The sequence below is a fragment of the Gallus gallus genome, chromosome 1 (genome assembly GCF_016699485.2).
Source record: "Gallus gallus isolate bGalGal1 chromosome 1, bGalGal1.mat.broiler.GRCg7b, whole genome shotgun sequence".
Classification (NCBI taxonomy): domain Eukaryota; kingdom Metazoa; phylum Chordata; class Aves; order Galliformes; family Phasianidae; genus Gallus; species Gallus gallus.
In genome coordinates, this window is record NC_052532.1 from 56,164,047 (window position 1) to 56,178,448 (window position 14,402).

At 47.3% G+C, this 14,402-nt stretch overlaps 1 protein-coding gene across 12 annotated transcripts in view; it reads left to right on the top strand.

Moving 5' to 3' along the window:
* The window catches only part of HIPK2 (homeodomain interacting protein kinase 2), a 132,876-nt gene that overhangs the window by 97,145 nt on the left and 21,329 nt on the right, over positions 1-14,402 (top strand). For 6 of the 12 annotated variants that reach the window (XM_015287609.4, XM_040658695.2, XM_046910106.1 and 3 more), the window contains exons 7-12: positions 549-711; positions 3,281-3,500; positions 5,143-5,264; positions 9,756-9,898; positions 10,620-10,799; positions 13,500-13,781. In XM_015287609.4, the coding sequence (XP_015143095.1) occupies positions 549-711; positions 3,281-3,500; positions 5,143-5,264; positions 9,756-9,898; positions 10,620-10,799; positions 13,500-13,781 (1,110 nt within the window). The remainder of the gene's footprint in view (positions 1-548; positions 712-3,280; positions 3,501-5,142; positions 5,265-9,755; positions 9,899-10,619; positions 10,800-13,499; positions 13,782-14,402) is intronic. The other 6 variants (XM_025155910.3, XM_025155914.3, XM_046910114.1 and 3 more) reach the window with 1 other exon arrangement.

A 14,402-nucleotide genomic window follows, 5' to 3' on the forward strand; every position in this document is an offset into this window, starting at 1 on the left:
AAAGAGGTGAGACTTTATGGGAGTCTCAGCAACCAAGAACAGTAAAGTTCTTCCTTCTAAAATAACTTTTTAGTTTAGGGACTTCTAAAATAATGTTTAAACATGCACTAGTACAGGAAGCATTCGTTGCCTTTTCCTCTCAGGTTCAGTCATCCTACCGGAATAAAACCAGTATCTCTCTTTCTTGCTCTCAGTCTCTCTCATTCTCTCAAACTAACTCTTCGGTTTTTCTCACCCTGATGTCTGAAGACTGAAAGATTTGCTGGCTTTCTGTGACTTACATTGCAGAGTTCAGACCCAGAAGGGCACCTGGGAGTCCACAAGCACTCTTTTCCTGCCTCGTATTTGGCCCCCTTTGTGCAGGCCGAGCTAGCCTGATTCTCACTGGTTAAGAGAGACTTGCATGAATAGCAAAGAGCTCATCTGACTAGAAAGTGCCTAGCCTACCATTGAGTCCTAACACAGGGCTGGAGTCTCTGTGATGAGCGGTTGCCCTAGTTTGATGGTTGATTTTGTGTCTCTTCCTTGCCTTCCTTTTCCTTACCCAGTGTTAAGTCCTGCTTCCAGAATATGGAGATTTGCAAGCGGCGGGTGAATATGTATGACACTGTGAACCAGAGCAAGACACCATTCATCACCCACGTAGCCCCGAGCACATCTACCAACTTGACCATGACTTTTAACAACCAGCTGAACACAGTGCACAACCAGGTAAGAACACTGATCAGAAGCAGCCAGTGCTTGATATTTTTACATCAGTAGGGCCTAAAAGATGAAAAGCAAACACAGCATCTCGTTTTACTTGCCTGCAAAGAACTGCTACTTTTCTACTGTCCTTCCTCCATTCTTTCTCATTCAGGAAAGTGTTAATCTCATGACCTTCTGTGTGGCTGTGACATGTTGCTCTCATCATTTGTTATTGTTGGGGGTGATAAATCCTGCTTACCTGAGAAGTTGCTATGGGGAAAAGCTCATTAGTCCCTTAATGCAGAAGCAGAACTGCATTCAGTGGATCAAGCAGAAGTATTTGTGATCTTACAGCACTCCTTCAAAATGACATTGAAGTAAGAAGAATTAAAACCCTTCTATAGCAGATGTAGCACTGTAACAGATCAACAGGAAAGAATGGTTTTGGGGTAATGTTTATTCTTATCTCCCATTGGTTTCACTCCAGGTGCCACGATTGACGTGGGCACTCTGTTAGAGAACACATTGCATGCTGCATTGGTGGGCTCTGGCTTCGTAACTGTGCTTTAGGCTCCTGCATTTGTTTTACATTCCCCTGTGTTGGGGAGTGCTGTGCTGGCAAATTTATGGCTAGCAGGCTAAGCTGTCTGCTGTGGGACTGTGTTACAACAGCAAAAGTAAACCCTCCAGGGACAGCACTCTAGGAGACTGAAGCTCAAGAAATAGCTGCTATCCTTTAATACTTTCTGGATAAGACTGCTTGAAATTCACTCTAGAGATTGCAAGTGGTATTGCGGAAATGGCACTTGGTATTTCAAAAGCAAAGGAGCTGAAGGATTCTGTGTGGATGTACAGGGTGTTCCTGTGTCACTCAGAGAGCCGGACTTCATGAGTCAGCGCTCGATACATGTGATCACAGAGCGTCTTTTGGAGCAATTCATTGAGCAGATACACACAGAGATAGGTCATGGTTCAGTGTAACAAAGTATTAGTTATAGAGTTCCCATTCTTGACTGTTTCTGAGATGCAGAGTACAAAAGTTTGCTCTGCGTGCTCTGCTAGGCTCCAGCTGCAGGGCAGAGACACCATTTGTACCATAGTTGCTAGTAGGAAATGCAGGCTTGCTTTCGTTTCCTCACTGCTCATTTGATGTTCAGTTGCCAGCTCAGGAGGTCTGTGGTAATGTGAATTTTCGTAAGGGGTGTGTGTTGTGAGCAGAACTGGTATCTCCAGTGTTCCTAGAAATGGTAGAAACATTTCCAGGAAGGGCGTTTCGATTTGAACGAGCTCCAGATCTTTACCATCCTCTTGAACATGCCACTCAGCGTGGTTCCCAGTACTCTCTGCCTGCAGAATCTTTGGGTTTTGCTTCCTTCCAGTTGCAGCTCCCGAGAGCCGTGGGGTGGGAGCTGTCGTGTTTGCTGCTGGGGGTGTTGCACGAGAGAACAGATTGCACTTTCTCTGCCTCTGCACAGAATGGGGAGAAGGAGGCAGTGTTTCTCCATAGTGTCTCTTGTGACTGTGGCTGTGCAGCATACTTGCCTTTCCCCAGCCCAGTGGCAAACAGGTCAGTGAGTAGAGCCAAGCTTGCTGCCTCCTGCAGTCTAGGTCAGGGCTTCACCTTGGGCTTGTTCATATATACATTCACCAAAAGATAAGTGTTTGAATGGGAGGGCTAGCAGAGAGGAGAAGGGTGGGCTCTGTTCTGGTAGATTTGCCTAGATATTACTGCTCAGGGCATATTTTTGTAGAGCAGTGGCAAAACTGTTTAGGGGTTGTTTGTCTGCAACTGGTACAGACTCGGTCCAAATAAAGCACAAGTCACCAAAAGATTTCTAAATGTTTTGCAGAGCAGTGTGCTGATTTTTGTGGCTTTGCAACATCCACTGCTGGAGTTTCTGCTCTGAGACATCTTAATGTCAAGCCAAGCAAAATTTGGACTTGGAAAGTACTGTTATTACTACCTAGTGTTATTCTTCCAATCCCTTCTATTTTAAATATAATTTGAGTAGCGTGTACCAGCTTAGATGCAAGATAGAGGCAAGTCTGAATAATGAGCCCCCCTCTTAGGCTGAGGCTTTGCATGGTATGAAGATGCAGAGTTCCTTTTACCTCAGCAGTGTGGGCTTTTTGTAGTGTTGTGTGCGTGATGAGCAAACAACATGATTTGGGGATAGTAGCCTTTTCTGAACCCACCTTCTGTATGCTGCAAATCAGAGCAAGTTAAGGGCTGTGTGGGGCTACAGTTCTCCTTTGGAGAACATTCCCTGTCTCTGAGCATTTCCAGCAGCTCTGTGTGGCTGCAGGTCCCACAGCATGGTACAGTGCTGTTATTCAGGCACACCACACTCCTTTCCCCATCACCGTCATTACCTCCGTGCTCCTCCATGTCCTGCTCTGTCCTTTGTTTGGTTTTAGTTTGCTGCTCTTAATTTAGATTTTCTTTTCTTTTTTTTTTTTTACTTTTATCTTAAAGTATTTTACTTTTTTTTAAATTTTATTTTACTTTTGGATTTCGCTTTTCCAACATACCCATCTCCCTCATTTTTTTTTGTTGTTGTTTGTTTTTGTTTAATTCCCGTCATTCCTTTAGACCACCAACCTGGCTCCCACCTCCTCCAGTGCCACTATTTCCTTAGCCAACCCCGAAGTCTCCATACTAAATTACCAATCTGCACTCTACCAGCCCTCAGCGGCGTCCATGGCTGCGGTGGCCCAGCGGAGCATGCCCTTGCAGACAGGAACAGCGCAGATCTGTGCCCGGCCCGACCCCTTCCAGCAAGCTCTCATCGTCTGCCCACCAGGCTTCCAAGGTAAGTCACAGCTCTGCCAGGTCCTAAAACTCCCCCTGCCCTGCCCCCACTGCTGATTTATCTAGCTCTTGTTTGGAACGAGCTTCCTTACATCAGATCATGTGGAAAGACATTTGTTGGCTTGTAAATCTGAGCAATGAGGTTGTTGCAGATTACTCAGATGTCAGCAGGGTGAAATGTCTACAACAGCAGAGGATCTTGCAGGCAATATGTTGCCTTTACCACGTGGGTTGCAGGTGGCTGATTAGAAATACTGGGACAAGCACTGAAAAAGGGGGTGGGGAAGATCTTGCAATATCTGTCATACTTTGCCCTGAACATAAAGTTTGAGGTTCTTCTGCCTCACTTTGGTAAACTTGAAAACTTCCCCCTACAACAGGAATTAGTCATTACATAAATAACTGGTTCAACGCTTCTTGGTAATTCAGGTGTTAAAAAGGGAACTCAGGAAGTTAGCGCAGTAGAGAGTGTGGTGCTGCTGGTAATGAGGGTTTGTCCCATGACAGTTATGAGTATTTACCAGGACAATTCCTTCAACTCCAGCCCTGCTAGTTAGTTAGTACTAGTTGGCTAACGAGGATCTTACACCTCTGTACTCCCAGCATATGGACTGTCTGTCAGACAACATGGGCGATGACCAGCCTTAGCCATTTCTCTTTCTCTTAACTTTACGTGCTGTATTAATTTTGTAAAACTAACAGGGCATCTTTAAGGAGTGGTCTAAATAAACCTTGGTTCAGCAGATGCAACTTCTGTGCTGCGTTTTTCCAAGCCTCTCTGTACATCTGTCTCTAGGCACTTGTTAGCTGTTCTGCAAGATTATCAAAGCTCTTTTGAGCTGGAGGAGTTTAGTTAGACTTTTTCCACGTAGTTAAAATGCATCGCAAGGGTTTGACTTCAGAAATGCTGTACTAGAATATGTAAGCTAACATCTTTTGCTTGCTGTCTAGAGAAATCTCTAAAAGAGAGGAGGTATCATGTAGGCTGTGCCATGCGCTAAGGTGATGGAGCGGGAGGCTTTTTCCAGAATGGTTAGGCTAATGCTTGGCTAAGACAGCAACATGTGGAGTTTGAGGTGTGCTAGATTAAACACAGTAAAATCAGAGCCTTTAAAATATAACTCCTGGAAAACTGTGCAAGAGAAAATCATCCATCCCCGTCAAGACTGAGTTAGTGCACAGTTCCGGATTCCTCTTGTCCCACATTGGTAACAAGAGAGCATTCTCACACAGCAGTGTGTCTTGTGTGGCAAGGGCCATTTTCTGTTATCAACCCAGAGAACAGCCAGTAAGAGAAGCCATTTCATCCTTACTCTTTCTTTTCTCCCTGTACTCGTTGTACTGAGATGTTTCCCCTGGATTCGAGGTGATAGCTTAAGAATATGAAATCAGTTAATCCCTTAACATCTTTGAAGATGTCCCTCCTGTACCCTCATGAATATATTGTGCTTATCAGAATCTGATGGACATCTATGGGCTAGGGTGGAATATGTGGGTCTCCTAGAACTTAATATTTCAGAAGGACTAAACGCTGTGATTTAAATGGACATCAGTGAGTGCCTTTAGACTCCTCTTAAAATCAGACCCCATCCTTAGCATTGCTGTATATCACTAATGCTGTATCTTCTGTGCTTGTGAAACAGGGTTACAAGCTTCCCCTTCGAAGCACGCTGGGTATTCCGTTCGGATGGAGAATGCTGTTCCCATTGTCACTCAGGCTCCTGGGGCTCAGCCTCTTCAGATCCAGCCAGGACTCCTCGCACAGGTAATGAGCTCTAAAGACACCAAACAGAGCAGGTTATTTTTTGTGTTATTTAGCTCTTGGAAGCTGGAGAGAGTAGCTTTCTCTGAGGGCCTTCTGTGCTGCAGTTCGGAGAAATGGGCAGCCATAAGGAGTCGCCAGCTTTATCTGAAATGACCAAACCTTACCCAGTTCATTGTCCTGCTATATCACAGTTGCAAAAGACTCTGGGAAAACTGTCTGTTTTTCTTCTTCTCCATTGAAATCAGTGGAGATCCCCAGGGAAGCTGTGTCGGGTCTCTGCTGAGGAGGAATCAGTAGGAGCCTTCCTGGATTCTCCTGAACTTGCAGTCTCAGCAGCAGTTTGTTGCAGTTGTGCTGGTGAATTGCATGCTGCTGAAAAACATCCCCCGTGTTTTAATTTTGCAGCTTTTTATGAATTGTGTCTCTGTTCTTAAGTTACGGGAGAGATGTGGTTGGCAGAGGCAAGGACCTGATGGCCAAGGAGCTCTCATTGTCAGCACCACCTGTTGGCACAGTTGCCCGAAGTACTCTCACAGAGAAAGCATGGTTCTTCCCGACAAGACCAAATGGGAGTCAGAATCACTTACCATGTACACTTCCTCAAAGGGACACCCATCTCCTCAAAAAAAAAACCCAAAAAAAAGAGTAGTTTGTCACCCCTTGTGTTGCCTTTAGTGCATCTGTCCTTACAGGTTTTCAGTTGATGTCAGGTAGTATCAGGCATGTTTCTGGGATCAAAAGTATCTTTAGTATTAAGTTGTACAGCCTGGAAAAGGTGATCAGGAATGCCCATGTGCAGTCAGGTACCTGCAGACTTCAAGATTTATGCCCATGCATTGGGTTGCCAGGGTATGTCTGTTGGTGCAATTACTCTTCTTCAGCAGCTACCAACCACACTTACCTGATGAAGTCAAATCAAAGCACAACTTGCGGCCTCCATGATTTCCATTAGCTAACGTGACGCACTCATTCCCAATAGAAATGTCTCTGTTAGAGGGCTGTCTGACATAAGCCTGCTCAAACATTGGGTCTGTCCCAGTTGAAGCCTGTGGTAACAGCCTGTGTGGCCCATCTCTCTTGTCTGGTGGAAAAGGAGGGCCTAAGAGGCAGGGGGAAGAGGAATAATTGCTAAGTGAGTGCTATCTCTGCAGGCAAAATTGCAGGCACCTGCCACAGTGTTGGTGTATAGGGATGAGGGTCTGATCTGAAGCATGCTGAAGCCCGTAGGATCTTACAAGATCCTAAAAGACCTTGGGTCCTGCAGTTCCTTTTTTCTTCTCAAGATGGCCTCTCTCGGGTCACCACTCTGTGGCAGCAAGTGCTCTGAAGAAGCTTTGCTCCGTGTGGCTGTCCTGTCCCAGTTAAAGGAACTCTGGTTTCTTGGGCTGCTCCCTGATGCTTTCTGTTGACATTTTTTTGCACTATCACTTCAACGAGGCTTATTTGAGCTGTTTCTGAAAAATGCCCCTCACTTGCATAGATTTTATTTTTGATTTAATAGAAGAGAGACAGTCTCCGCCTGCTGATAGATCTGTCTATCTCACATGGTGAGAAACATTAGCTTATGCTCCGATGGCGAAGCTCTCTGATAGACGCTGGTGGCATCTGGTGTCCACTGACCCTGCTCGGTTCGGGCTGAGCAGCTGGTCTCATAAACAAATCTGTACCCAATTCCAGTTTCCTGAATGGAAAAACACAGCTCCTTTGTAATGCATTGTAGTCACATCTGATCTTTGGATGACTGTGTATCTCTCTGAGCTGTGAGCTGTTCCTCTCATGCACAGCTGGTTATCAAACGCTGTTCAGACCAGGCTGTCCGAACTCCAACTAGTAGAGGGACTGTCCCCAGCAAAGAGCCTGCTGCCTCTCAGGCAAGGTTGTCCAAATACTGTATGCACAGAGGCCACTGAAAATGGGCTGATCCCATCTTTGCAAATATCTCTGTACAGCTTCAGCTCTCAAAAGGGACAAAGCCGTACAATCTTACGTCAGGCTTCTGTGACGTGACCCAGAACTCTCCTCTGTCCTTGGATAGTGCCCCGAATGCTTGAATTTCTTGCTTTTTAACTCCATCCCAGCAATATTTCTTCACATAGAAATCCTGCCACCAGCTTTCAGAGCAAACACATTTATTCCATTAGTTGTTCTTGTTTACACCACAGGTGGGAACTTAGTTGCACCAGGGGCTGCACCATCTCCAGGGAGCAGAAGCCAGCACTGCACTCTGACACAACAGCACAATTTCAAACTAATGCAATAACTGAGAACAGATTGAGGCTGCAGGCACGAGCCTCCCATGTGTAAGCACAGCATGCTGTGCTGGTGGATCAGCCTAGACAAGTCTTATCTGCAGATTAAATGATTCAGTGGTCCTTACCTAATAAGTGAGGAATTTATGCCTGGACCCTGACACTGAATCTAAATTTATGCTCTGCAGGAGGAAAAGGAGTTTGTATGTGTTCACTTCTCCTCCTGAAAAGGGAGGAAGCAGTTTTCTCTGCAAGTAAATCCTGGTAGCCCCTTGGGAATGAGCACGACAGTAGTTGAGTCTCATCTTTTAATTCAGAGCTGGTTAAAAAAACAAAAACAAAAGCAACACTTTTTTTCCTACCTGATCTTTTACTTTTTCACTGCCTCCTCCTACCTGCCCTGACCAGCACCAGACCATGGCTGCAGCTGCTGAGATGAAGAACTCTCAGGAGCCCTGTGACAGTCCATCTTTTGCAGATGTTGCTAAGAGGCCTCATAAGAGCAGCCTTTTCCTCTAACATGACACAATTACAAGATGATAAAAATTTGGAGCAGAACTGGGAAAAGTTTCATTTTTATACTGAGTGGCACAGGGTGATGGGTGTACAGGTTACAGGATGCTTGTGTGGATGGAGGTGGGGGTGAATGCATGCGTGGATCAAGCCTTGGAGGTCCTGGTGGATGAGAAGCTGGACATGAGCCAGCAGTGTGCGCTTGTAGTCTGGAAGGCCAGCTGTGTTCTGGGCTGCATTAAAAAAGGGGTGACCAGCAGGGGGAGGGAAGTGATTGTCCCCCTCTACTCAGCTCTTGTGAGGCCCCGTCTGGAGTACTGCGTCGAGGCCTGGCGCCTCCAGTATGAGAAAGACGCAGAACTATTGGAACGAGTCCAGAGGAGGGCCACTAAGATGATCAGAGGGCTGGAGCACCTCTCCTATGAGGAAAGGTTGAAGGAACTGGGATTGTTTAGCTTGGAGAAGGCTCCGGGGAGACCTCATTGTGGCCTTCCAGTACTTGAAGGGAGCGTATAAACAGGAGGGGGTACGGCTGTTTACGAGGGTGGGTAGTGATAGGACAAGGGGGAATGGTCTTAAACTGAGACAGGGAAAGTTTAGATTGGATATTAGAAGGAAGTTTTTCACACAGAGGGTGGTGACACACTGCAACAGGTTGCCCAAGGAGGCTGTGGATGCCCTGTTGCTGGAGGCATTCAAGGCCAGGCTGGATATGGGTCTGAGCAGCCTGGTCTGGTGGTTCGTGACCCTGCACATAGCAGGGAGGTTGAAACTATGTTATCATTGTGGTCCTTTTCAACCCAGGCCATTCTATGTTTCTGTGATTCTTTAAAATTTAGCCTCCATAGGGCTGTGAGATTGCATAACACGGGCCTATGGAGGGCTGCATTCCCCAGCCCAGGCAGCACACAACAAAGAAAGTTTCCCTCTAAAGGAATTGCAGCGTGACCAAGCCAAAAAATTATTTGATTCATGTGGAGTCAGTGAAGTGGGACGACCTGAGGGATGATGGCATAGCAGAGTGATGACTCGACTTACAGGGCAGAGATCTCCACCCTGCAAGGGGGGGACCCGCTGAGAAAAAGCCAGAGAGCGTATGGAGGGAACAGGCACGCGATGTGCAGCTGTGTACAGCTCCCCTCTGCTTTGGCCAAGGGGTCATGGGTAGCTGCACTAGGCAGCAAGATGTCCCTGCTGTGGAGGACCCCCAAACTCCTCTTCTTCCCCTCTTCGTGAAAGCCTTCAGCCCCTTGTTCTCTGTTCTGATCCCTGAAATTCTTTCTCTTTTTAAGCTGCTTTAAGTTCCTGAAGTCCTTTAGGGTCTGTTGAGGTCAGAAGGAAAATTGGCTGGAGGCAGGGAGAAGTCCCATTTAATAAGGCCGCAACTCCCAGTTGATCTGAATAGTCAAAATTAACAAGTGCTAATCTGTTGGAAGCTTGGATGGAAATGCAGGCCAGTTTCACTCTCTCCCATTTTAAGTTTAACCTGACACACAGCTACTGCTTTGGAAGTCAGGCATTTTTTCTTTCTTTTGTGCTATCTATATTGATAACTTTACTACTTCTGCCACTGTTTCCTAAAAGTATTCATTATCTAAAACTGAAAAGCACCAAGTGCTAGGTAGGATGACCACAGTTATTACGAGGATCCCCAGCTGGGTGTGGGTGATTGCTTATATGCCGTTTATGATGACTCTTATTAAGAAACACTTTTTCCTCTGGCCAACAGCAAGCATGGCCCAGCGGCACACAGCAGATCCTGCTCCCTCCTGCCTGGCAGCAGCTGACTGGGGTGGCCACCCACACTTCTGTCCAGCACGCGACCGTCATCCCTGAGTCCATGGCAGGCACCCAGCCACTGGCAGACTGGAGGTAAATCGGTGGCACATGGAGAACATGCGTACGTGCCCACGGGACAGCCATCGCATGTGTGATGATGGCCTGTGGGCTGGGGCATTGGCACATGAGTGTGATGTATGAGGGTTGACTCTGAGAGTGAGGATTCAACAGCTTATTTATTGTCAGGGAGCACTCTCAGGTATCCCATGGGCAACAAGAGGGCGCAATGAAATGAAATTCTCTCCTAGGCTGCTCTAACAGAAAGCTGAGCAGTCTGCTCCCAGTCCTGCTGTCTTCTCTAGCCTTCCCATGCTCCTCATGGTCTCTGTCAGAAGCCCATACAGTCACCCACCCTGGATCTGTGTGATTTTTTGCTTGGACTTCAGGGCTTCCTGTAGTGGTCCCCAGTGCTGGAGAAGGCCTAGAAAGCCACCAGTGATGGAGAAAGCTGTTGGCTATGGCCTCACAAGGCTGTGAAGCAGGAGGGAAAGGCCAGGGGCTGCAGCCTCTGCCTCTGACACCCTGCAGCAAATTGTGTCCCCCTGTCTGAGAGCTATGGGCAGCTTCTCTGTCCACCATCCCCCAAGCCCAGCACAATGCCCCCTTCCTTGGGGGGGGAAACACTCCTTCTTGAGGATAAACGATGGCACCGAAGAGCCCCAAGGGTAGAACCTCAGTGCAGGTGGTGGGGAGAAAGCCTGCTGGGGAGCCGCCGGTCACATTTTAAACGTGTCCCTGTCTCCCCCCTTTGCAGAAACACCCACGCTCATGGCAGCCACTATAATCCCATCATGCAGCAGCCCGCGCTGTTAGCTAGCCATGTGACTCTCCCCGCAGCCCAGCCCGTCAATGTGGGTGTTGCTCACGTCATGCGCCAGCCGCCCGCCGCCGCCACCTCCACCAGGAAGAGTAAGCAGCACCAGTCGGCGCCTCGGTGAGTGAGCCCGGCCCCGCCGCTGGCCTTGTTGGGCCCGAAATGCAGGCGTGCTGATAGGAGTGGGGCTTCCAGAAGCCTATGGGGCAAAATAAAGCTTGTTCCACTGCCCGTGAGTTTTTGTGAGTGGACTGTCTGCTGCTTCATTAAGGGGCAGTTGGGTGTGTTTTATAGCGTGGCATGGTGGGGTTGTAGGACAGGAGGCTCAGGCCCTGCTCATACAGGTTGTTATGCTACTGTGATTGCGTGAGGCCTTGCAATTACCTAAACATAAAATAGAGCTGTGTTTTCAGGTCAGTGTGGCACAGTGCCCACTTGCCAAACCTCTTCTACCCGCACTCCTGAGGTGCAGTGTCTGCATATCCGTGGGGCAGTGCACCTCCAGGGACTGCACCTTCAGGAACGGGTGCCTTATGTCTGCATGTAAGACCTGCCCTTTCAGAAGCAGTTTAATGATAATCACAAAATCATAGGTCATGGGAGGTACCTCTGGAGTTCATCTAGTCCAACCTCCTGCTAAAGCAGAGGGTTCCCCAGAGCAGGTTATGCAGGAAAGCATTCAGGCAGGTTTTGAATATCTCCAGAGAAGGAGACTCCACCACCTCTCTGGGCAGCCTGCTCCAAATCTAAGTTTGATGCAGTGCAGAGCAGAGGACTGAGGTGGCTGTGGGCCACCTTCAAGCTCTCTAGCTCCTAACACAGGTGGTTGGAGCCTATCTACAACAGTGCACAGCAGCAACAGACACCCACATCGACCTTTTCCTAATCATGGCAGCATCAAATGGGATCATTTTATAGAGGCACTTCATGCAGGAGCATCCCTTAGATGCTGGCATCTATCAAATCTAGGTAGGAGCATTTGGCTCTGCAAGAAGAAAGTTGGGTGTTCCTTCATGTTGTGTGGTGCAACTAAAATGGTGGGATAACTGCGATGCCTGTCACAGCCCTGTGGTCCTGCCTACAGGACAAGGCTGCTGAAGACGTATGCCCGACTGTCCTGAGGAAAGTCCTCTAGGCTGTCAGAATAGCTCCTTTACAGAGCTACATTTCTTTCTTCATTTTTTTTTTAAGGAGAAAAAAAAAAAAGGCAAAAACGAGCCATAAGTGAACTAGGAACTAAAATGGGTCACAACTTGTGCAGTGGCAAAAACAGAGGAGCTTGTGGTTTTCCTGGGTGACTGGACTCGGGCCAGAGGAGCTCGGAGTTCACAACCAATTTTCCTCTAGTTAAGAGGCCGCTATTTAAATCCTTCCCATTTATCTGCTCTCTAATGTTGCATTTACTTTGGGTGAGCTCCAGCTGTCTTAGTCCATTCGCAATGTAGAGCAGAGGCAGCTCTGTTCCCAGCAAGCCAGTAAAAGAGAGCGCCTGTTGCAACAAGCATGCCTGCACAGGGCCTCCCCTCTCCCACCCCTCTGCAGGAGCAGGGTGCCCGTGTCGGGGAGGAATTGGACACTTGCAGAGCAACGGCTTTCTAGGGCTGTACGCTGTCATTAATTGTGATGCTTTTGTAGCCAAATGAGGAACGTGCTCCTTTGGAAAGAAGGGTACTCCGTGCTGCTCGTTGGTATTCAGAAAGCACTGCAAATGCTACTGTGCAGTCATTTGTTATGCAAAAGACCCTGTGTAAGTTGGTATAGTGTGATATGGCCATAATGACTTCCTTTTGACAGATGCCACCTATTCTTTTTGTTAGCTTTTAGGCCACACTGAAAATGCAACCCACATCTCACTGTAGAACAAAGCGAGAACTTTGTGATTTTGCATCTGCAAATGCTCTGCAATAAGCAGAATAAATAGTTTAAAAAAAATAAAAGAGATTAACGAGGTGGGCTTTAGTCAGTAAATACATCTGCAGACCGGTGCCACACTGTTTTCTGTGCTGAGATCTCCAATCCAGTGAGCTGTTTACAACTTTCAGACAGGGAAGATGAAGTAGGAAGATGGGGAAGAAACAAGGGCTTGAGCATTATTTTCGGTGCATAACAAAAAGATTGTTCTTTTCTTTCTGACTGATGGGTGCTGTGTTTGCATCCTCACATGGGAATGACATGAAACTGAGTGTACGCTTTCCTGTCTGGGTACTCTGATACACAGGACTTCTAGAGGGTGAAGCATTGGGCAGGAAATGTTAGTTGAAAACATTCTTAAATGGCAAATTAAATTTTCTACTAAGTAAAGCAGTTTTCCTGGTAAGCGATCACTGTTTACCACAATAAATTCTAATTTTACCTTTAGCTTTTTCTGGACAGAAAAAAAAAAAAAAAAAACCCACAAACTGGTCATGATGCATACATGCAGTTCACCAGCTGTGGGAGAAAGGGATTATCCTTTGGGTTCTTTCTCCTTATGTGACGGCCATGCAATGCCGGCCTGTGTCTTGTATGTCTGGGCTGTGTGACTGGCCTCTACTACCCAGCCTAAACTATAGCCAGGGACTCCTGAGAGGCAGCATTTCTCATCTGGAAATTTATGTGGAAAAGGAAATTGAGGTTTTTTTACTAAAAGGAAATACTTTTCAGCCAATTATAAGAATAAGTCGTGTGAGGCACTCTGACCTTCGGAAAGGTGACTGTGCCGATGTTGCGGTTTTCCCAGACTCCGTAAGTCAGCGTGAGAGAATGAGAGGCTGGGAGTCAAAAGCCATGGCGACTGAGCAAGCTGAGATTTAACCAACTAACAGCCTTTCCCATTTCCAGAAATGCATCCACCTACGAAGTTTCGTCCTCTCAGTCCATCAGCTCGCCTCAGCGGTCGAAACGAGTGAAGGAAAACACGCCTCCTCGCTGTGCCATGGTGCACAACAGCCCTGCCTGCAGCACTGCCGTCACCTGCGGCTGGGGTGACATGGCCACCAGCACCACGCGGGAGCGGCAGCGGCAGCCCATAATCATTCCCGACACCCCCAGCCCCGCTGTGAGCGTCATCACTATCAGCAGCGACACCGATGAAGAGGAGGAGCAGAAGCATGCACCCACCAGGTGAGCGGTAGCTCTGCTCTTCTCTCTGCGGGTGAGAAAAAGAGGCGGAGGAGTGCTATATGGTCCCAGCAGTTACGGTTGGGTCTTGGCACCCGGGTCGTCTTTAGTTGAGGAGGAAAGGTGATGGAGGAGCCAAGGTTCTAGCAGAGGACTTTGCAGACCTCGCTGATGTTCCCCGTCACTCTGTTATGTTTGCTGTGGACTTGGGAGAAGTGTCATAATCTATCTGTGCCGTAGTTTCTCTAAGAGGTAATAGTAGTTTCCTCTATTTTGAAGGACTGTTCAAAGGAGCTTTTAGAAGATCTGCGATAATGAGCCCTTTAGGTCAGATAGCTATTTAAAACAAAGTCAGTAAGAAAGGTTTGGAAGGAAAGTAGCTTGAAACGGCCTTTTCTCTTTCTAAGTAATCCAAGCAGAGCATTAAATGATGCCCTCCATACCTCGTATTTTCCATTAAAAGAACATGAAAACAGTTAAGGTTTGTGTTTTAAGCGCTCAGTAAGAGTAAATACATTTGTACGAGGGTTGCTCAGCTCTGATTGTGTTTCCAGAACATCCCAGAACCGTTGTCATAGGAGTGGCAGAAATTGATGTCTTTTTGACTGGCTGCAGAGAGGCATA